Source organism: Plecotus auritus (assembly GCF_963455305.1).
Source record: "Plecotus auritus genome assembly, chromosome: 6".
NCBI lineage: Eukaryota > Metazoa > Chordata > Mammalia > Chiroptera > Vespertilionidae > Plecotus > Plecotus auritus.
The window spans coordinates 94,403,149-94,427,167 of NC_137773.1; the positions used below are offsets into that span (position 1 = coordinate 94,403,149).

At 41.0% G+C, this 24,019-nt stretch overlaps 3 protein-coding genes across 3 annotated transcripts in view; 2 read left to right on the forward strand and 1 right to left on the reverse strand.

Annotated features, from left to right (window-relative positions):
- Positions 1-24,019, forward strand: part of LOC308251761 (olfactory receptor 7A10-like) — a gene marked incomplete at both ends in the record, with an annotated part of 299,707 nt that overhangs the window by 142,529 nt on the left and 133,159 nt on the right. The window lies entirely within an intron of this gene.
- On the reverse strand, positions 5,866-6,819 carry LOC308250604 (olfactory receptor 7A17-like; the record flags this gene model as incomplete). Its single annotated transcript, XM_080673289.1, has 1 exon — positions 5,866-6,819. The coding sequence occupies one exon, from the start codon at positions 6,817-6,819 to the stop codon at positions 5,866-5,868; it is 954 nt and encodes a 317-aa protein (XP_080529415.1).
- Positions 11,269-12,174, forward strand: LOC308250605 (olfactory receptor 7A10-like; the record flags this gene model as incomplete). Its single annotated transcript, XM_080673290.1, has 1 exon — positions 11,269-12,174. A coding segment is annotated over one exon (906 nt), but the record flags the coding sequence as incomplete, so codon positions are not given.

Consider the following 24,019-nt stretch of genomic DNA (forward strand, 5'->3'; position numbering starts at 1 on the left):
TAGATCTCGAATCCACTACCACCAGAATCCCTGTAGACCTCCCTTCCACAATCAGATATTATACCTGTACCCAAGGGACACGGACTTGGTGCCGTGCAGTTTCCTTCTGACCCTCTTGGCATAGTGGTCACATGTCTATCTCCAGCCCAGATCCCTGATCCTACCATTCTCCAGACATCCTCTGCCCTTCCCAGCTGCAAACTATCTCACCAGCTGTTTCTATTTCGCCAATTCCAGATGGATGTTATTCTATTTAGATGCTCCCTCTATCTCCTCTGGGATGAGGCTCAGTACACATCTGCCTATTCAGCCACCATTTTTTCTTTCTTCCTGGATTTCAATATCTTGCTCTCTCTCCTCTTCCTCTGACACCCCCATAGTGCGAATGTTGGTATACTCAAAGTGGTCCCAGAGACTCCTTACACTATCTTCTTAGTTTTGGATTCTTTTTTCTTTTTGCTCTTCTGATTGGGTGTTTTTTGCTTCCTCTTATTCCAAATCATTGATTTTATTCTTGGAATCCTCTACTCTACTGTTGAATCCCTGTAAATTCTTCTTTATTTTAGTTAGTGTATGCTTAATTTCTGACTGTTCCTTTTTTAATATCTTTGAATTCTCCTCACTAATATTCTTGTAACTTTCCCTAAGTCACTTGAAGCTCTCATTAAGGCGCTTGAAGCTCTCTTTAAGGTCCTTGAGTATGGAATCCAAAACCACAAGTACTCAAGTACTCAGCTCATAGTCTGTAAACTGTGTAAAGACTTCCTCAATTTATAGTGAAGTAAAAGGTATATAACCCTAAATGCATGCAGTTGCACCAGTAATAAAATAATTGCAAAGTAAAACTCTTTAATACTCTATTTTAGACATTAAATAATATTTTTATGTGAATAGTCAATGAGATGATACTGTGAAATATTTCTCTCAGGAATGGATGTGGCAAGGTAGTATCTACTGCCATAGATATGAATCTTTTTAATAAATACAAAATATGCTCAAATAAACCCTATTTTAAAAACATTTTTTATTGATTTCAGAGAGGAAGAGAGAGGGAGAGAGAGATAGGAACTTCAATGATGACAGAGAATCATTGATTGGCTGCCTCCTGCATACCCCTTACTGGGGATTGAGCCCCAAAAGCAGGCACGTGCCCTCACCAGGAATTGAGCCATGACCTCTTGGTACATAGGTTGATGCTTAACCTCTGAACACACAAGCCAGACCAAATAAACCCCCTTTTTAAAAAAATTCTCTCTGCTTCTCATTCCTCCACATCTAGTACTGTTTTCCTATTCCTCTGAACTGTAAAACCCCGTGTGTATGTTCTGATTTTACTGGAAGTACATTATATGTCCAATTCCTTCATTTTTTTTTCTTTTCATTTCTTTCCTTTCCTTTTTTTCCTCTTCCTTTTGTTGCTTTGCTTTGCTTTGCTTTGCTTTGCCTTGCCTAAAACCACCAATTACTATCTCATGATTCGATGGGTAGGCAGTTTGGGCTGGACTCGGCTAAGCATTTTTTCTGCTACCTCAGCTGGCTTGCTCATGCTTCTATAGTCAGCAGCTAGGTCTGCTAGGGGCTGTTTTGTCCTAGATGTCTTCACGCACATGTTTGGAATAACAGGCGTGAATGGGCAACATGTCTTGAGTGTGTGGAAAGATAGACTAGTATCCAAAATCATCAAAAGAGAGCAAGCCCAAATATTTCAGTGATTTTCTTTCTTTTTTTATTTTCTCTTTGTGTGTGTGTGTGTGTGTGTGTGTGTGTGTGTGTGTGTGTGTATCTAATAAGAAGTATTTTAATAAATGCTGAAAAGTTCTAAAGCTCTAACCATCACCAGTTTTCTAAACTCCCTCTTTTTTCTTTTGCATTTAATTCATGGGGTGACATCCTATATAATAAACCCCTAATATTCAAATTGACTGCATGGCGAAACGACCGGAGGAATGACCAGTCACTACGACATGCACTGAATAACAGGAGGCAGACGCTCAACGCAGGAGCTGTCCCCTGGTGGTCAGTGCACTCCCACAGGGGGAGCACCGCTCAGCCAGAAGCGGAACTCACAGCTGGCTAGTGCAGCAACAACGGTGGCAGGAGCCTTTCCTGCCTCCGCGGCAGCGCTAAGGAGCAGCAAGTTGAGCTGTAAGGAGCAGCGAGCAGGTGGGCGGTAAGGAGCATGGGGTCTTGGACTGCGAGAGGGAGCAGGCCAGGCTGAGGGACCCTCCCCCACTCCCCAAGTGCATGAATTTCGTGCACCAGGCCTCTAGGTGGTTAATAACATTATATAGATTTCATATGAACAATTATATAATACTATTTTGGATTTTGTGTTCACTTCATTTTCATCTAATGGGACTTCCGTTTTATCATGTAATTGTCATAAACGATCCTTGTATGGCTGAGCACAATGAACAATTCTCTTTTTAAAAATTAAATAAATTATTTTAAAATTAAAAACTGTGACCTCCTGGTTCATTGGTCAATGTTCAACTATTGAGCCATGCCAGATGGACTCTAATAAATTATTTTTAAAAATCTGTTAGAATTAATGAAAAAGTTGAGTAAAGATGTAGGATACAAAATCAATATATAGATATCTGTTGAGTCAATACACTAAATAATAAACTGTGAGAAGCATCAATCAGACCGTCAAACCACAGAGGGAAGGTAGGGAAGGGTAGGGGTAAGGAGGAGAGATCAACCAAAGAAGTTGTATGCATGCACATAAGACTAACCAATGGACACAGACACCAGGAGGGTGAGGGCATGAGTGGGTGGTAAGAGTGGACAATGGGGCCATAAAGACACATGTGTAACACATTAATCAATAAAGAAAAAAATTTTAAAAAAGAGAAATGAAGAAAACAATTCCATTCCCAATTGCATCAAAAAGAATAAAATACCTGAAACTAAACTATAAAACATTGTTAAAATATATGGATAAAGGCACAGATAAATGGAAAGATATTCTGTGCTCATGGATTGGAGGAATTAATGTTGTTAATGCCCATACTACTGTTAAAGAGAAAAGCACAAGCCCAAAGTGGCAACACTCAAGCTGAAAACCCATGATGCTAAGTCTAGATTTTATACTGGACCTAATGGAAGTTTCAACATCTACCAGAAGCTTTAATTTTAGTCAACCAGCCTTGAATTTACTGATAAAACACCAGTAAGGTAATCTGTCATATGGACCCTCCCCATCCCCCACAGAAAGAAGAGGGAATCTATATGATAGAAATCCTTCCCATCCTCTTCCCCCAAAGAAAAGATGTCATGGCCCGCAAATAATCCCTTTTTCCTGTTGTTAATAGCTCTGTGTCCCTCCCTCTTTCCTATAAAATGTTCTGTTTTGTACATCCCCTCAGAGCTCCCTTTTAGTTGCCATATAGGATGCTGCCTCATTCATGAATCACTTAATAAAGCCAATAAAATATTTAAATTTACTTGGTTGAATTTTGTTTTTGAACATACCCAAAGTGCTAAACAAATATAATTCAATCTCTATCAAAATTCCAATGACATTTTTTCACAAAAATAGAACAAACCTAAAATTTGTGTGGAACCACATAAGAACCTCAATAAGCAGAACAATTCTGAGAAAGAAAGAAAAGCTGGAGGTAACACATTTTCTGATTTTAACAATATTATAGTAATTAAAGCAGTATGGTACTGGCATAAAAACAGACACTAGATCAATGGGAAAGAATAGACAGCCAAGAAATAAACCCACACACATAAGGTCATTAATTTAGGAGAAAGGAGCCAAGAATGTTAAATGAGGAAAGGACAGTATCTCCAATAAACAGTGCTGGGGAAACGGGACAACCACAGGCAAAAGAATGAAACTGGGTCATTATTGTAAGGATTCAGAATGAGTCACCCCAAGACATGTACCTGCATCATTTTTTAGCTGAAACCAATTGAGACCCTGGGAGTCCAAGAGAAACTTTTACCTCTCCCTTAAAGAATTTAAATTTTGGGTTTTGCCAATAATAAGAGTTATCATCAGAGAAAACATTTATGACCTATACCAGTATATAGGGCAGAGCAAATTTCTAATTACTGAACATCTGCTCTTCTCATTGTCCTGCAATGTCCCTCCTCCCTTCTGAAGCCTCAGGAGCTTTACCTCATCTTGAGCTCAGAATGTCATATATACACTACCTCACTGCTCTTCCTGTCTCTGAAACTTGCACGTATATTTCCAAGTAGGTTCCACTGGGAGATAGATATTTGATAATCCATTTTGCCAGTAACTATGGTAGCTTTTTTGGATGCTCAGCTAAATAAGACAATGAAACCTGGAAATTAGGTATAAAATACAGTAGCGTGTTTGAATAAGCTTTTGTTCCAAATACATCCATCACAAATGTATGCACTCATGGTGCCCTCACCCATGAATTTACCCTTTTATTTTTAATTTAATTAAATATTTTGTTTTGAAACTTGAAATGTATACAATTTTATTTTTAACTAGAGGACCGCTGCACAAAATTCGTGCAAGAGTAGGCCTTCCTTCCTCCGGGTGCCAGCGCCAGCATCCCTCTGGCACCTGGCAACGGGCTTCGCTCCAGCCTCCAGGAGGCATCCAGGACCAGGGCTTCCCTCCAGCCCTGGCTTCATCCAGAAGGATATCCAGAATGACCTCTGGAATGATGTCCAGTCTATTTAGCATTTTATGCGTTTATTATTATAGATAGGAATAACCCATGGACACAGACAAATGTGAAGGCCTGGGGAGGGGAAAGGACTAGAGAGGAGGGGTTCAATGATGGAACAAAGGAGGGTATCTGTAATACTTTCAACAATTGAGGTAAATTTTTTAAAAAGCAAACCCACAAAATCATAGCCTTCCTGGCCTTGGACCCCAATAACAGGCTGAGCCCTTCAACCCAATCCATTTTCTCTATCATCTATCTATCTATCTATCTATCTATCTATCTATCTATCTACCTACTATCTATCTACTATCTCTCTCTCTCTCTGTCTCTCTCTATATATTTCTATATTTCTCTCTCTCTCTATATATATACATATATATATAGGTATATATATATATTTCTCTCTCTCTCTCTCTTTTTCTTACACACACACACACACACACACACACACACACACACACACACCTTCCTGTGTGGCTTTCAGGTGTGCTGGATTATAAGTAATAATCTAACGTTTTCATAGTTCCATGATGGCTGATGCACTTATAATAAGGACAACAAAGATCCATCTACCCACAACACTGACTTTGGTCTGAGCAACAAGTAGTAGGACCCAGGACAATGCCCAGCCATTCCCACCCTATTTCATCACTATCAATAGACGGAGACTTACAGGGAACAATGATAAAGTCCACAGTATCAGGAAGAGCAGTTTAGGTACTGATGTACAAAAAAAGAGGGACACATGGTGAAAACTGAGGTTTCACATTTTTATGGAATAAAACTATATAATGTATTAAGTAGGCAAGTGAAGTTTTTACTACATGAGTAATACCACTTAGTACTATTCTACATACAAAACAAGAACAAATTACATGCAATGGTATATGTCATTTGAGAAGAAATTATTCTTTAGACATCAATGTTTCCAGTGAAGTAAATGAAAACCTCCCAATATTTCTGATCAAGGTTGGAAAAACTTTGTGAAAGTAAAAAAAAAAAAAGGACAAAGGGAAAAACTGTCTATATAACAGACAAAGCAGAAAGCTTGTTAATATGGTTTCTTAAATTGTAGAGAGAAGTTGAAACAAACCAAGGAAATTCAAGGACAGAAATAAAAGGAGCATGTCTGAATCTGATTAAAGAATCACAATTTCTGGTTTTGAGTTTTGGAGCCCTGAAATCAAGGGCACTTTTTCTACTTCAGGATGATTGCCCCCTTTGTACCTGCCATCCCATAGAATCTTCTCAGGGCCCTCTTTATGTCTTTGTTTCTCAGACTGTAGATGAAGGGGTTCAGCATGGGTGTGACCACAGTGTACAGCACTGAGGCTGCTGCACTTGAGTGTGAGCTGTGGGTAGCAGCAGAGCTGAGATACACTCCCAGGACTGTAACATAAAATAAGGAGACAGCTGAGAGGTGAGATGCACAGATAGAAAATGCCTTATACTTCCCCTGAGCTGATGGAATTGCACGTATGGAGGACACTATCTTAGAGTAAGAGTAAATGATACCAGCGAGGGGACCACCAGCCAACAGCACAGATACAAAATACATCACCATGTTATTAAGAAAGGTGTCAGAACAGGCAAGTTGGACCATCTGATTGAGTTCACAAAAATAGTGGGGGATTTCAAAGTCCGTACAGAAAGGTAGTTGTAACACTATTAAGGTTTGTACCAAGGAATTCAGGACATTCATGATCCAGGACACCAGAAGCAGCAGTCCACATAGCCGGGAGTTCATGATGACCATATAGTGCAGGGGGTGACAGATGGCCACATACCTGTCATAGGCCATCACAGCTAGAAGCAAGTCATCCAATCCTCCAAAGAGTAGGAAAAAATACATCTGTATGATGCAGCCTTCATAGGTGATGACTCTGCTCTGTATCTGGATGTTCCACAGCATCTTGGGGACGGTGGTGGAGGTGAAACAGATATCTACCAAGGACAGGTTGGAGAGGAAGAAGTACATGGGTGTGTGGAGGTGGGAGTCTGAGCTGACAGCCAGGATGATGAGCAGGTTTCCGAACACAGTGATCAGGTACATGGAGAGGAAAAGCCCAAATATGAGGGGCTGCAGTGCTGGTTCCTCTGAAAATCCCAGAAGAAGAAATTCTGAAATCAGAGTATCATTCCCAGGTCCCATGGGGTGGAGGCGACTAATAGGAAAGAAAAAATAGCATGATTAGTTTTTGCACAAATGGCCATTACAAGCACAGTTGAAATGCTACAATTATATTTTGCAATAAAGTAACAATATCTATTACAATATCAATTTTTTTGTACATCTCATCTCCTATGACATCTCTGATTAGAAATTCCTGTCTTCCTCAAACTTTGTTTCCAAGGTAGTGATGGATTACACTGTCTTAATGAGAAATGCTTTCATGCACTTGAGGAATATTTATTGACATTTCCCGTCTCTAGGGAAAGTGTACAGGATGCTCAGAAACAAAATTCTTAGAACAATGATAGTTAAAGAACACATACAATATACTGTACAGTATATGTCATATACCAAGTTAGATGGTGTCATGTGAATAAAAAAAGAAAGCAGGTATAAAAGAGAGTGGATGGGTGTTATTTTATACTGGGAGTTCAGGAAGCCCTGCAAACAAGGTGACAATGGAATAGAGACCTCAAGGAAGACAGAGGGGGTGACATGAGGTTATTTGGGGTGGGGTTTACGTAGGAAAAAAGTCAGTGCCAAAGCCCTGAGATGACACCGTTTTAGGTATAAAAGACTCAAAAAGGACACAGAATGGTGAAACAGAAAAAATCAAGGAGGAACAAAACAAAATATTAGAGTGCTTCAGACATAGTGAGGGTATGTTTCCCTTGTTCAGGTTGTGTGTGTGTGTGTGTGTGTGTGTGTGTGTGTATTTGTGTGCAAAAATTGTTGGATCACAATGTAAAAGGCATGTCTTGTTTTGGGACACAGTAAAAATTATCTGGAATTCAATGCAATAAATGTGAGAACAGTTTAAAAGGCCAGTTTCTGATAATGAGGGGAAAATAATAATAAGAACGAAGAGCCAGGCAGAGAGCCAGGTGCACTGGTCCTGAGCACTTGATCCATGGCACCTGTTATTCTGTGAGCGTTCTCTGAGATCTCCTTCTACTCACTCTTTTGATGATAGAGAAAGACTCACAGACTGTAAGAAAAGTGCCCAGGTCCATCTGGCACTACCAGGATAAGTGTGAATTAGAACTCAGACCTCCCTGACTCTAAGTCAGTGCTTTTCTACTCTGCGAGGTTGCCTCACTCTGTCAATGCTTCACAAAGAAAAGGAAATGCTAAAGTTGAAATCCTGAAAGCTGAGCAGAAAGAAGGGAGGGTCAGGTCCTGCTGTGGCCATGGAATTGTGCTCTGAGATGGTGAGAAGGGGCTGAGAAGGAATGAGTTGCAAGAAAGCCCTTCAGAGCTAAGGACACCAAATGTGCAGGATCTTGAGTCCATCCCTTTCACTATTTCATCAGCCTGACTGGCCCCTCAGAAGACACGGTTATTAAAAGCTTTACTTCTCCCATGATGCTTTCCCACAGTGCTCACTCTGGCACCCCAATGGCATCACTCACTGGGTTTGGCTCTACTGGTCCTTCCTTCCTTGGACAGTTGATGTGGAAAGGGCAAGAAATGCAGGTGAGGTGCTGGTTTTCCAGAGCAGTTGAACATCTTAGAGAGGCACAGTGAGGGTGCTCTTAGCCTGTGGCTGAGGAGCTGCAGGTGAGTCTGCAGAGGTCCAGAGGCTGAATTCTCAGAGCTCCTCATTAAATGAACTGTGTTACTGTTGCTCAGTTCTCTAAGCAATTCAGCTCCCTTGAGACCAAAGGCCATAAATAAAAGGCAACTTTTCTGCCAGTTCGGTCTCCATGGGTTCACCTTGGGGGCCAGATGCATATTCCCTTGTACTGATGGGTCCACCTCCCGTGGAATAAACATCTCCCCAGGGTATGTAAGCGTACATGCAGGACACATGGACAGGATAACATCATGAGCTTCTGAGCTGCTGTGAGTCACACGGAGTGTCTGACCCAGAGATTTATTGATGTCCCTGACCACATCCACCCCAAACAGGAATCTCCCATAAAGTTCCCCTTGACCTCAACTTTGAAAACCAGAGATCAATTCTGAATATGCATTTGATGGGAGTAAACTGCTGCAGAGGTAGGATGTCTTTGTACAAGTTCCCCAGATCCAGTTATCCAATTTATTCATCTGGGGTAAAGGCATTCACATCTTTAAACTCTCATAGGTACATTTTTTTTCTGGCCAGCGAGGCTATTCAGACCATTTCTTTACAATGGGAAAGAGTACTTTGAATATAAAACCAGTACCTGATAGTGACTTAGAGCAGTCACTGCCAAACATATTTGTAAAGAACTCGATAAAGATTATTATTGGACCATCAGTGCTCTGTTGCAGCTATTTAACTGTAGTGTGAAAGCACTTGTAGGAAATACCCACCCAGATGGGCTTGGCTATAGGTATTTATTTTCTGTGGGTTCTGTAACAACTAAGTCCAAACTGAGTGGCTTAAAACAACACGAATTTATTTCATCAGGTTCTTGATGCCACAAATCTAAACTCCGGGTGTCAGGAAGGCTGCACTCCCTGTAGAGGCTCTAAGGGAGACTGCGCTCCTTGCCTCATCCTGCTATTAGTGCCTCCAAGCATCCCTGGGCTTTGTGGCTGTATCACTCCAATCTCGGGAGACATAGGGTCTCCTTTTCTCTGTGCCTCTCCACTGTATATCTTATAAGGAGCCTGGTCATTGGTTTTAGGGTCCAACTGGATAATCCAGGATGATTTCATCTTGAGATCCTTAATTATATCTATAAAGAGCCTTTTTTCAAATAAGGTCACATTTACAGGTACTGGGGGTTAGAATATAGACATATCTTTAGGGGTCTACCATCACCCTACTAATAAAGCCTCTTTACAAAAACAGGCTGTGAGTGGGATTTTTTCTTGGGGAGTAGTTTGCTGTCCCCTGATTTAAGTGTGTAAATTCAGACATGTGGAGTAAGTAAATCAGATACAAAATTGTAAAATTTAAAAAAAGTTAAATCTGGCTTCCTTTCTCTTAGTGGGAAGGTCCAGGAAATCTATAGCATGCAGGCTTTCTTCTCAGTCTCCCCAGACCCTGGCTGATGTAGCTGTCAGACCCATCCACCATCCTGAATTTCTTCCCAATATAGCTGTTCCCTATGCCAGTGTCCATTAAGGTCAACCTGAAGTACTTCAAAACTTAGTTCTAGGAGAACTTGGCTGAGTGGAGGCCCAGCCAGGAGCTGCCCTTGGATTCCGCTCTTGGTTCCAATAACCTGACGAGCAATTCTCTTACAAGGCACCCTTCGAATCTCTATGATAGTGTATGGAGTGCAGACTACCTGATTTAAATTATGAACAGAAGCAGTCCACCATGAAAGCCATAAGACTCTAATATTGAGGATTTATTTATTACTTTAGAATAAATTAATAAAAATGATTGCAAGTGTAATAGCATCATCTTTAAATATGCAACTGATACTGTATAAAAACATTTCTGAGAAAGTGTAAATAAGATATTTCTTAGTTATCATAAAATAGTTTACTTGATCATCAGCTAATTATCAGACTGGACAAGAAAATATTTGAGGAATCTGCTTGAAGGTCACACTGAGGACAAATATGCCTGCTACTGTCATGTATGTCATCACTCTTCTGAAATTTCAAACCAATGCAACCAAAGAAGAAAAAGCAATAGTAGGCTCATGTCTTGGATAAAAGTAACTAACCACATTTTCAGATGATAAAATTTGCTACCTAAAATGCATTAGAAGGCTGTTGTACTAAGAAGTCATTTTGATCACTCTAGATTAAAAAAACAAGCAGGTATTGCCCAGCCAGTGCAGCTCAGTGATTGAGCATCAACCCTTGAACCAGGAGGTCATGGTTGGATCCCTGGTCAAGGCACATACCTGGGATGTAGGCTTGAATATCTGAAGCAAATGCCACCCTATGGGTCTTTGCACGAACTCTTCCCGCTGCCCGGCACACACTTCCCCCAGATAACTTCATGACTCCCACTCTGTCTTCCTCTAGGACTTGGTTCAAATATCATGTTGCAGGTCTTTCTGAACTCTCAGTAAAATACAACATCTCCATTCATTCTACTTTATGCCTGCTTTTCTTTTTCATAGCATCTGTCACTATCTGACAGAGCATATGTTTTTCTACTTGGTAATTTATATTCTTTCTCCATCATTGGATTGTAGAAAACTTTATTTCTCAGCGTTCTATACTCTTACCCTAGAAGATAGTGAGTACTCAACATAAATTCCTCAAATGCATAAAAGAATTTTCCATTAAGACTGTACATTACATGCCCTCTTTGGGGAAAGCTTAGTGTAGGACAAGAATTCCTAATCACAGTTGTCACAGCAGACCCCTTGAAGGCAACATAATCAATATAAGTATACAATTTCTTGACTGAAAAACATAAATTCTAGCATTTCACTATGTTAATACCCACATGTGTAAAATTAATCAATTTATTTTTCTTCCTAATTTTGACCACTACCACATGATCCAAGGCAATGATACACAAATTTGAAAATTCTTCTTCTGGGACTTTCAGAGAAACTAGCACTGCAGCCCCTCATATTTGGGCTTTTCATCTCCATGTACCTGATCACTGTGTTGGGAAACCTGCTCATTATCCTGGCTGTCAGCTCAGACTCCCACCTCCACACACCCATGTACTTCTTCCTCTCCAACCTGTCCTTGGTAGACATCTGTTTCATCTCCACCACCGTCCCAAAGATGCTGTGGAACATTCAGACACAGAACAAAGTCATCAGCTATAAAGGCTGCATCACACAGATGTATCTTCTCACATTCTTTGGAGTTTGGCACAACTTCCTTCGAACTGTGTTGGCCTGTGACAGTTACGTGGCCATCTGCCACCCACTGCACTACACAGTCATCATGAACCTCTGGCTCTGTGGACTGCTGGTTCCGCTGTCCTGGATCATGAGTGTTTTGAATTCCTTGTTACATAGCTTAATGATATCAAGATTGTCCTTCCCTGCAGAATTAGAAATTCTCTTCTTTTTCTGTGAACTTATGCAGATGATCAAACTTGCCTGTTCTGACACCTTTCTTAATGACACTGTGATGTATTTTACAGCTGGGCAGTTAGCAGGTGGTCCTCTGGCTGGGATCCTTTACTCTTACTCTAAAATATTGTCCTCCATATGTAGAATGTCATCAGCTCAGGGGAAGTATAAAGCATTTTCTACCTGTGCGTCTCACCTCTCAGTAGTCTCCTTATTTTATTGTACAGTCCTACGTGTGTATCTCAGTTCTGCTCCTATCCACACCTCACAGGCAAGTTCAATCACTTCAGTGATGTACACTGTGGTCACACCTATGTTGAACCTGTTCATCTACAGTATCAGTAATAAAGACATAAAAATGGCTCTGAATAGCTTCTTGGGGATGGCTGGTATATAAGGAACAATTGTTCTGGGGCTGAAAAAGTGCCATTTGATTGCATGGCTCAACCCCTTGAAACCAGAAACTGTGATTGATCATGTGGAAGAGAACTGGATCCTTCTCTTTATCCCCTGGCATGTCCATTTTTTGTATTCAACTTCTCTATCCTATCTAATAAAGAGTTAATATGCTAATTGACCCTCACACCATCGCAAAGATGGCGGTGCCCACAGCCAATAACTAGGGGATATGCTAATTGACTGCCCTGCCCTCAAAGATGGTGGTGCCCACAGCCAATAAGGAGGGAATATGCTAATTGACTGCCATGCTCTCAAATATTGTGGTGCCCACAGCCACAAGATGGCAGCACCCAGTTTCCTCAGCCCCCCCAGCCGCCCAGGGCCAGCCCAACGTACAGGCAAGCCTCAGATGGCGGCTGCCCAGCCTCCCAGAGCCACCCAAGGCTCAGGTAACCAGGACTAGCAGAGGCTTGCAGTGCCGGCAGTGGCAGAAGCAGCGGTGTGATGTGGCCTGGTCTTCCCCTGATCGCCGGGTCGCGTCCCACCCCTTTGGGTCCCAGACTGTGAGAGGGGACAGGCCGGGCTAAGGGATGTCCCCCACCAGTGCATGAATTTTCATGCACCGGGCCTCTAGTATAATATAAGTAACTCACTTTATTAAGCTTCTGCTATAATATATAGAGTTTTCTGTTTTTACAATTTTTATACAATCTTAAAGTTTTTCTCAACCTTGGATCAGAAATATTTGGAAATTTCCTTATCTTTCATGGGACAACTTGGATTTCTCTGAAATAATTTCTTTTCAAGTGACATATATTATGCTAAGCTATTTTCCTGAAAGAAATAATCAGAGTTGTATTACTCATATGGACAAAACTACATGTGGCATCTAAGGACTTTAATTTTATTGGACAGGAAAATATGCAACCAGTTTTCACTATGCATCTGTCATTCATTTTTACATCACTATCTCTTCTTAATAAGGTAGATTTTAAATATTGTTCCATTTAAGTCTCAGCCTTTTTATAAAAAAGATATGCATTATAAATGCCTCGGGGCACTCACATGGGCATGAATTCTTGTGACACTGACCTGAGCCAATGTTGTGGCTGGAACAGCCCTTGTGTTTCTTATTATGATTGCAAGATGCACCCAAACAGCAACCATCAGAGAACCTGTTGTTCACAAATCCTGCTCACACACCCTGCCTGAAGTCCACACAGGAGGTCATGGGGAGGGAGGGGGTAAGTAGGAGGAAAGAGGAGAATGAGGAGGAGGAAGAGAAAGAGGGAGGAGAAGGAAGAAGAGAGAGAGCTGGAAGGAGAGAGAGAACACAACTGTGGTCTCTGCATCTATTACAGTCCAAGGGCAGGATTCATAGAGTATCAAATTTTCACTCTTTCTTGGTGAATTTAAAACTTAAGAGCAGGTCTTAGCATGTGAAAAGTGAAAAGGAGAGTTGTTCATGAAGTCAGTTATCTATGTTATCCAGGGCTTACCTGAGGAGAACTTCATGGGCCAGTTGGCCTGGGTGCTTGTCTCATAGCTGTGTCACAGAGGTGGCCATATGTTTATTCAACATGGTTATCTTTCAAATGAATGACTTGGAAATTTAAAGTTCAGTGTCAGGCAATTACACTACAAACATGCTATTCTGCTTTATAACTGGTCTCCTGGCTTTATGATGCTATTCAGCTCAGTGTCTTCAATTCCTACTATAGACACTGACAAAAATTGACTATCAAATGTATATCTACCAGTGAAGTCTACAAAGAAAGGCAAGTTTTCATCATTTAATCTAATATGGCTTTAATGTCAGAGATGACTTGAAATAAGAAGAGCAAAATTGATAAGCACTAATTGTGTTACTGTGAAAAGTATTGTGTTTTCTTTTTTTAATTTTATTTTTTTATTTTTTACTAGATGCCCGATGCACTGGGTGGGAGGTGGGGGGAGGGAGGGATGGAGAGAGGTGGTGGACCCACATCTAGAATCCTCTGCCTCCAGAAGTCTTGTGGACCTCCTTTCCACAGGCAGACACTGTGCCTGACCCAAGGGGTGCGGCCTCTGGCCATGCTGTTTCCCTCTGACCCTCTGGGCTCAGAGATCTCGCAGTTCTCCCCAGCCCAGATCCCTGATTTTACTGTTCTCCAGGTGTCCTCTGCCCTTCCCAGCTGTGAATTGTCTCACCAGCTGTGTCTCCTTTGCCAATTCAGGGTGGATGTTATTTGATTTAGTTACTCATTTTATCAGCTCCGGGACACGTCTATTCTGCCGCCATTTTGTCTTTCCACCTCAATCAAATCTGAACAAAGGGATTTTAAGTATAATAATATTTCCAAAACTGTACTAACATAGTATGATATCACAAAAGTTGTTGGAAATACTTAAACTCTGCAAATAACAGGATTATTTCTATTATATTTTAAATTATTTTTTCCTTCTGGCTCTATTTTCGTTCATCAGTTTATGTTGTTCATTATATTCCTCAAATGAGTGAGATTATGTGATATTTATCTTTCTCTAACTGGCTTATTAACCTTAGCATGATGCTCTCCAGGTCCATCCATGCTGTTGCAAATAGTAGGAGTTCCTTCTTTTTTACAGCAGCATAATATTCCATCACGTAGCTGTACCACAGTTTTATAATCCACTCATCTGCTGATGGGTACTTTGGCTGTTTCTAATTCTTAGCTATTGTAAAATGTGCTGCTGTGAACATAGGGGTGCATATATCCTTTCTGATTGGTGTTTCTGGTTTCTTGCGATATTTTCCTAGAAGTGGGATTATTGGGTCAAATGGGAGTTTCATTTTTAGTTTTATGAGGAAACTCCATACAATTTTCCACAGTGTTTGCACCAGTCTGTATTCCCACCAACAGTTCAAGAGGGCTCCTTTTTCTCTGCATCCTCACCAGCACTTGTTGATTTGTTGATGATAGCCATTCTGACAGGTGTGAGATGGTACCTCATTGTTGTTTTGATTTGCATCTCATGGATGATTAGTGACTTTGAGCATGTTTTCATATGTCTCTTGGCCATCTTTATGACCTCTTTTGAAAAGTGTCTATTTAGGTCCTGAACCCATTTGTTTTATTGGGTTGTTTATCTTCCCTTTGTTAAGTTGTCTGACTTGCCTGTAAATTTTGTATATTAAAACCTTATCAGAGATAACATTGGCAAATATGTTCTCCCATGCAGTGGGCTTTCTTGTTGTTTTGTTGATGGTTTCTTTTGCTGTGCAGAAGCTTTTTATTTTGATGTAGTCCCATTTGTTTATTTTCTCTTTAGTTTCCACTGCCCTAAGAGCGTGTCAGTAAAGATATTGCTACAACATATGTCTGATATTGTGCTGCCTATGGATTCTTCTAAGATTTTTATGGATTCCCATTTTACATTTAAGTCCTTTATCCATTTTGAGTTTATTTTTGTGTATGGCTCTTCTTCCTTCTGAGTCATTTCTAGGTTTCTATCTTTGAGCTCGCTAATTTTCTCTTTCATCTGGCCTGCTCTATTTCCAGTGCTCTCTAATTCATTCCTCATCTAATTTATTGAGTGCTTCAGCTCCACAATTTCTGTTTGGTCCATTTTTATATTTATAATATTTTTAGTAAATTTTTCCTTCTGGAGGGGAAACCAAGATGGCGGCATAGGTAAGCACCTAAACTGCTGCCTCGCACAACAATTTCAAAACTACAACTAAAAGACAAAACATCTATCACCCAGAACCACGGGAAAGCTGGCTGAGTGGAAGTTCTACAACTAAAAGGAAAGAGCAAACAGCATTGAGGGGTGCACAAGCGCTGAAAAGCTGAGGTACGGAGACCCGCGAATCGGGCTGGCGACGGGTGACTGAAAGCGCTGCTGTTTTCAACCCGAAGGGAGATAAGCTCCCGATTACTCCGAACTCCTTTCTGGGGAGACGCGGGGGACCCAAACTCCTACGGGGAGAAGCTGGACTGTCTGCCGTGGGGTGGGAAAGTGAGGGAGGCTTGCTTGCAGGGCTGCGTGCAGGAACAATTGTTTATTGTGCTGGGGCGTGGGACTCGGGGACACAGTCGGAGACGCAGAGCCGGCTTACTGGCAGCCATGCTGTTTGCCACGCCCTAGCCTAGTCACGCCCTGAGACCCCGCCCTGCACAATCTACGAACCCACCCAAGCTCCAAGCAGCAGCTTTAGCATATGAATGGCCTGCCCTATCGCAGCTTAACCTAGCAAACTTGCAGCCCGGGTCAGACAGCTCCAAAACCTCCAAACTCCAAGCAAAGAGGAGAAAACTGTAGTTCTTGCTGTAGCTCCTGCTGGGTGGCCTCAGACAGTAGCTGACCTGCACCCCATTGGAGATCCAGAAGCCAGTGTACCTAGTGGTCAGTGTGAGACACCAGATTTCAACTCCTCACATCCATAAGTGACACATTCAAGAGGCAGACTCAGTGAACACCAAAGCCTCACTGAAACAAGTCCTGCACCATAAGCGTGTCTCCAGTGCAGCAGTTCTTCCATTATAGACACAGCGGGTCCTCACAGCCAATTGGCCTGGAGGTCAATTCCTCCCAGTGTACCAACAGCAATCAAGGCTTAACTACACCAAGACTTTGCACTCAGCCCACAAAGGGGTGTACCAAAGGAGTCCACCTCAGGTGATTGGGGAGGCTGAGCTACTGGCCCCTATAGGTCACCTACCACACAAAGCCACTTCATCAACATAAGGAAGCAACAAAATGCAGAGACAAAGAAACATGTCACGAATGAGAGAAATGGAGGAAAGCAAACTAATGGAGGACATAGAGTTCAGAAACACATTTATAAGGTTACTCAAGAATCTTCTAAAAACCACAGAGAAACTTGATGAGACCTCCGAGGAGCTTAGTGAGACCTTCAAGGACCTTAATGAGAATGCCAAAAAAAATGGAAAAGGACCAGTCAGAAATTAAGCATACACTGTCTGAAATAAAGAATATACAGAAACTCCACTGTAGATCAACGTACCCCAAGAATCAAACCAAAGATCTGAAATATGAGGAAACAAAAAACACCCAACCAGAAAAACAAAAAGAAAAAATCCAAAAATATGAAGATAGTGTAAGGAGCCTCTGGGACAACTTTAAGCGTACCAACATCCAAATTTTTGGGGTGCCAGAAGAAGAGAAAGAGCAAAATATTGAAAACCTATTAGAAGAAATAATGACAGAAAACTTTCCCTACCTGGTGAAAGAAATAGACTTACAAGTTCAGGAAGCACACAGAACCCCATACAAGAGGAATCCAAAGAGGACCACACCAAGACACATCATAATTAAAATGCCAAGGGCAAAAGACAAAGAGAGAATCTTGAAAGCAGCAAGAGAAAAACGGTTAGTTACCTACAAGGGAGCACCCATACGACTGTCAGCTGATTTCTCGGCAGAAACTATGCAGGCCAGAAGGGAGTGGCAAGAAATATTCAAAGTAATGAACAGCAAGAACCTACAACCAAGATTACTCTACCCAGCAAAGCTATCATTCAGAGTTGAAGGTCAGATAAAGAGCTTCACAGACAAGAAAAAGCTAAAGGAGTTCATCACCACCAAACCAGGATTACATGTAATGCTGAAGGGTGTTCTTTAAGAAGAGGAAGAAGAAGAAAAAGGTAAAGATAAAAATTATGAACAACAAAATGACATAAAATACATACCTACCAACAAGTGAATCTAAAAATCAAGTGAATAAAAAAATCTGAAGAACAGAAAAAAAAATAATTTTTCCTTCTGGTCATTAATTTTCTTTCTGAGCTCATTGAACTACCTTTCTGAATTCCTTTGTATCTTATTGAGCTTCTTCATAACTGCAATAGTAAATTCTCTGTCATTTAAGTCACAGGCTGCCATAATTTTGAGTTTGGTTTCTGGAAACAATTCCATTTCTGTGCTTCTGTGTTCATTGGTTGTTCATGATATATGCCATATTGTTTCTCTGCCTGGAAATTTGAGGTCATGAGCTCTTTTACTGTGTTTTGCTCTCAACACTCCAACAGGTTGATTGGTGGGGCATTTTCTTTTGTTTTTCTATAAATGGTGTTGTAGTGCAAGTTTTTGTTTTATTCTACCTGCACCATTTGGCCTCTGAAATTACAGTGCAACAGCATCAATTTGGTTAAGGAAAGTGGTGCTCACCCACTGGATGGTGGGTGTTCCCTCTGTAACTGGTTCTCCTCAAGTCCAGGGCACTAGGATGGTGGTGGGGGTATATGGTGGGTAGTGAAGAACAAGTTTTATAAGTTCCCAGTGCTAAATCCTTGTTACTAATGGTGGCCCCATTGTGTATTTGAAGGTATCTCCACTGCCTCTACTGAGCTCTTCCAAAATGGGTGGAAAAGGCAGTGGAAATTCATAATTTTGTGACTCCACCCCCCCTGCCAGCAATGGCTGTTGGCCCTGCTATATTGTTTCAGGCATCTCAGTTTTCTCCACCTGGCCCTATTGAGTTGGGTGGGGCATAGAGAGGTTAGTTTTTGTTCTTGTGGCTCGTACCTTTCTGCCAGCATTAGCAGACAGCACCTCTGCACTGCCCAGGATCTCTCAGCTTTTTATAGGAGGTTCTGCCAGGATGGTGTGGCTATGGAAGCAAGTTCTGGATCTCTCAGATACAGGTCCATTTCTGCCAACAATGCCTGTTGGCACCACTGTTATGTATGAAGCTTCCCATCCACATCTACTAGGATCTGCCATTATGGGGAGGGGAGAAGGAAGATATTTTTCCAGGAGGAACTTCTGACCCTCTTACAATCCAAGATGCCACTCATGCTGCACTTGAGAAACCCTGAATGAAAGAGTATATATATATTTAATACTTATAGCTGAGCTCTAAAATATCACTTTTCTCATCAACTCCATAATGCAGATAAAATTTCCTGAGTTTGTAAATAAAGAACTAAAGGCCTAAAAGTTTTCTTTCCTGTCATGAGGGAATACACTCAAGAGGCAAGTGTAACTTGTGTATGCAGAATCTGAACTACTGAGTCTAACACTTGACCCCTAATGTCTCACGTGATATGTGGGACGGCTCTTGGTAAAAAGACCTGAAAATCCTACATCTAAGTCTAACACTGACCCACAACATTGATACTCGAAGTGGTACACAGACCAGGATATGTAGCATTAATATTAATATTAACTGAGAAATAATTACAAATACAGCACCGCTGGGTAAATGGGTTAAAGAGAATTAAATGGGGCAGAAAAAAACTTATTGTGCTTAAAAGATATCTTACAGAAAGCTTGCAACCTTGAGCACTGCATAGTCTAGATAACCACGAACCATCTGACGCTGGGCGGAACCAAGGACACACCAGACCCTTATGTCAGCAGAGCGGCTTACAGCCAGGAAAAATTAATAAAAACCTATCTCTCCCTGCTCTCTTCACTGATGCCTTTCTCGGTCTCAGTCCACCTGCACCCAGGTACCTGGAATAAAAATCTCTTTTGATACATTATGGTCTCACAGGTGCGTGACCCCAGCCCACTCCGAACCTTTCATGGGGTCCACCATGTAGCTGCCAAAGCAGAATTCACTATTGAACAAGATCACCAAGTGATTCATTTACACATTGATGTTAGGGAAGTTATGGCCTAAAATGTTGTTTCCCAATCTTCCCACTATTAACATGTTTTCTAGATAATTCTTTATAGTGGGGATGTTGAGTCACATCCTGGGCTTTGAACCATTCGGTGGCAGGAACATTTTTCCAGTTGTGATGACCAAAACTTTCTCCTGGCATTACCAAATGTCCCTGCAGGCTAACCCACCCCTGGTTGAAAACCCCTGGCTAGACATGAGAACTAGAAAAATATTAATGGAGGTCCAATAATAGTTCATCCCTTACTCAGTCTATCATTTTGGCCAGATCACTTCACCTTTCTGAACATTTCTCAAATGTAGAATGAGGTTTGTAATAGTATGGGTTTTAACAAATGGAGTTTTGTAGAAATTAAAAGAGATCATCTGTATAAGACTCTAAGCTTGGTTCATAGTGCACAAAACTATGAAGTATATCATATATTAACCAACATTTTGTAAATGAAGTGCTAAATGACAGTTCTTAACTTGTGTTGCATGAACAAAACTCCAAAGCCCAAGGTTATTGTACCCATGGTTTTATAGCAAAGGAAGACTCTTCTATCCCTTGTTGAAGAGGGTAATAACAGTTTCCTGGAGATATCAGTTGTTCCTTGCCACAAGTCATTACTTTGGAGGTCCACGAGACCTAGCCTGGATAGGCTATTCAATCTTAGATGTAGAGAAAACATTAACCCAAGGTTTAGATAAGATGCAAGGATATTAAAACTCTGGAAGGCAGGTGAGTTTACAGAGAAGGAGTAATCAAAACTGGATTTGCCTGACTTCTAATTTGGCCTCTTGGGAGGAGAAATAGCAGGAATAATTTCCTCTGTGTCCACACCAGTGTCTCTCAGGGAAGTAATGTGCTCAGAGGAGGAGGTAACAATGGAAACAGTGCCTAATGAGCAGACATGGGGAGCTGTATATACCTCCTCTACTGCAGTCCCTCAGGGTGGCCGTTCTTGAGCTGGACAGGACATGGTTGTTGCTTTTGGTTTCCTATGTCTGGCGCTGGAACTGATGCTTCTCTCCTTCCTGTTGTTCTGTCTGGAGACAGAGCTTCAGTCTCCACATCAACCATCCAGAATTCAGGTTTGCACACACAGACCTTTTTCTCAGAAACCCCACTCAGGTGAGTCAGAAGGCCCATTAGGTACTTCACAAAATGTTCAGTGATATTGGAAATGGGGAACTTTTACCTGAGGTCACCAGAGAGGCAAACCAATCTAGAATCAAGCCAAAAAATTGTCATGTTTGTTTGGTAGGTAGACTCATTGATTTGTAATGAATTTATTTAACTTGTTAAAAAAAAAAAAAAGAAGTGTCTTTTGGACTCAAATATGTTGTTACAGTTAAGTGATGGCAAAGGAAGTTCAATTGAATGAGAACTAATAGGGAATGGGGCTATAAAGGGGTTTCAGTAAAATTAGAACATATCTGAGTTTTGCAGTGAAGAGGAGCTGTAAAATAGAGAATTAAGTTTGAAGGCCTGTGCAGTGAACTGAGGGCATTTCTTTCAGTGTTTAAGATGGAATGTATGTGAGCATGCTCCGTTTTTATTAGAAATACTCAGACCAAAGGGGACAAATATTATTTTGCAACACTTCTTGAGACATAAAATTCACAATACTGTTTCACATGTTGGCTATTCATATGAAAATTTGTATTTAATATGCAAAAAGAGTATGTTGATTAGCTTTAAAATTATTCTGTTACCTAGAGGTGGGGAAGCAATAGAGACATTGGAGGGTTGATGAAAAAATTAGGCCTCAGCTCATGACCAGTAATAACCACTCATTTACTAACAGGAAGGAACAATGCTAAGCTTTTTATATATAGTAATGAAACTTGTCAACCCACCTCCAGACAAAGGAAATTTCCACTATTTGAGTGAGTATGTTAAAATCTAGAATGATTCAGTTGGCTCTCCACTGACTAATAGCTAATATATAGTAGATCTGAGATTCAAAAGCAGTTTTCTTATTCCAACAGTTTTGCATTTGATATCCTTTAGAAAGTCTTTAATCATTTCACCATTAAATATCTACTGCTATTGTTATATATTGCACACTTCTGTTATCAATTGTACATTTATTCCCTTGGCTCATTTTTCTAGTGGGATGTTAAATCGGTAAGGCATCTTCACATTGTAAGATATCATTCCTTTCTCCCGAGAATTCATTGTTTTTTGCTGCTTTAGTAATTATTCTGGGCATAATGGGAACACAGTAATGGAAATATGAATGCTGCCAGAACCGAGGAAGCTTACTCCTCATCACAAACTCTCAAGAACCATCTGAGCATTTTATTTATTTATTTTAAATCTTTATTGTTGAAAGTATTACATAGGTCCTTCTTTTTCCCCCATTCACCTCTCCCCACCCCAGGATCTCACCACCCCATTGTCTCTATCTACAGGTTATGCATATATGCATACAAATTAATTGGTTAATCTCTTCCCACCCACCTTCCCCTGTCTTCCCTCTGAGGTTCAACAGTCTATTCATGCTTCTGTGACTCTGGGTCTATTTTTGATCATCAGTTTATTTGGTTCATTACATTCGACATATGAGTGAGATCATGTGATATTTATCTTTCTCTGTCTTATTTCGCTCACCATAATACTCTCCAGGTCCATCATCTTGTTGCACATGGCAAGAATCCTTTATTTTTTATTGCCACGTAGTATTCCACTGTGTAAATGTATCATAGTTTTTTATCCACTCATCTGCTGATGGGCACTTAGGCTGTTTCCAAGTCTTAGATATTGGAAATTGCACTGCTATGAACATAGGGGTGCATACATTCTTTCTGGTGAGTGTTTCAGGTTTCTTAGGATATATTCCTAGAACTGGGATGACTGAGTCAAATGGGAGTTTCATTTTTAATTTTTTGAGGAAACTCCATACTGTTTCCCACAGTGGCTGCACCAACTTGCATGCCCACCTGCAGTGTACTAGGTTTGAGCATTTGAGACCTTTTTTCCTAACACATGTTTACATCTTTCCCCTCTTTGCCTTTGTGGTGCTTTTTATGTTTTCTTAAATCAAGGACCTCAAATAGTCATCTGAGTGCAGAACCCATGTTATATACATGTTCATGGGAGACTTACCAACTGAAATTCATACTACAGTATTTTCACATTCTTCAGGGTAAAGATAATCTAATGTTGACATCTTCCTTGGATCAGTTCTTTCCTAATTAATGTGGCTGGAGTAAGTAGAGCCTTGTAGTAACATGGCCCCAGCACTCAGAGTGCACTCTGAGGCTCTGCTGTGTGCGTGTGTGTGTGTGTGTGTGTGTGTGTGTGTGTTGTTTTGTGCCTGTGTATTTTGTGGGCCCTGAACAGTTGAAGAGCAGCAGTACCTGAGCCCATACACTCTAAATGTGACCCTTAAAATAAAGGTGCCAGAATGCGAGGAAACAAATGAAATTTCAACTGAAAGGATTTTTTGGAAATAAAATGATACATTGACGGGAACAACAGATAATGAAGGCTTCCCTGTGTCTTAAAGTTTGAGCAACAGCAACGAGGCCACCTCATTCCCCAACTTCCTCTGGCCTCTTCTCTCACCCCTCTTGCTCACTCCCCTCGAGGCACTGGCTCCTTTTGGAGCTTTAAGTATCTGAGACTGTGTCAATCTCAGGGTCTTTGCTTGGCTCTTTCACCAACAGGGCACACACTTCCCCCAGATATCTTTGTGTCTCTCTCTCTGTCTTCCTTGAGGTCTTTGTTCCAATGTCACCTTGTTTGCAGGGCTTTCTGAACTCCCAGTAAAAACATAACACCCTCACCCACTCTTTCTTATAACTATTTTTTTTTCTTCACAGCACCTTTCTCAATCTGACATGACTTGTTTTATTGTATATATGCTTTCATCATCATTATATTCTGCGCTTTTGTTTCCCAGTATCGTATACCCTCTGCCTAGTGATGGTCAGTACTCAACATATATTCCTAAGGTACAGAAAATCAATTTTCATTAAAAAGGTACATGACATGACCTCCTGGGGAAAAGGTCTATGTGGGATAGAAACTCCTAATGAAAGATGTCAGGGAAGATCCATAAAGATAACCAGATCCATTCAAAATACGTATATTGATTCTTTCCCTGGCCAGTTTTTCCCAGTGGTTAAAGCATCAGCACACTTAAGGGTCTCAAGTTCAATTCCCGGTCAAGAGCACGCACCTTGGTTGCAGGCTTTATTCCTGGCCCTAGTCAGGCTGTGTATGGGAGGCATCAAT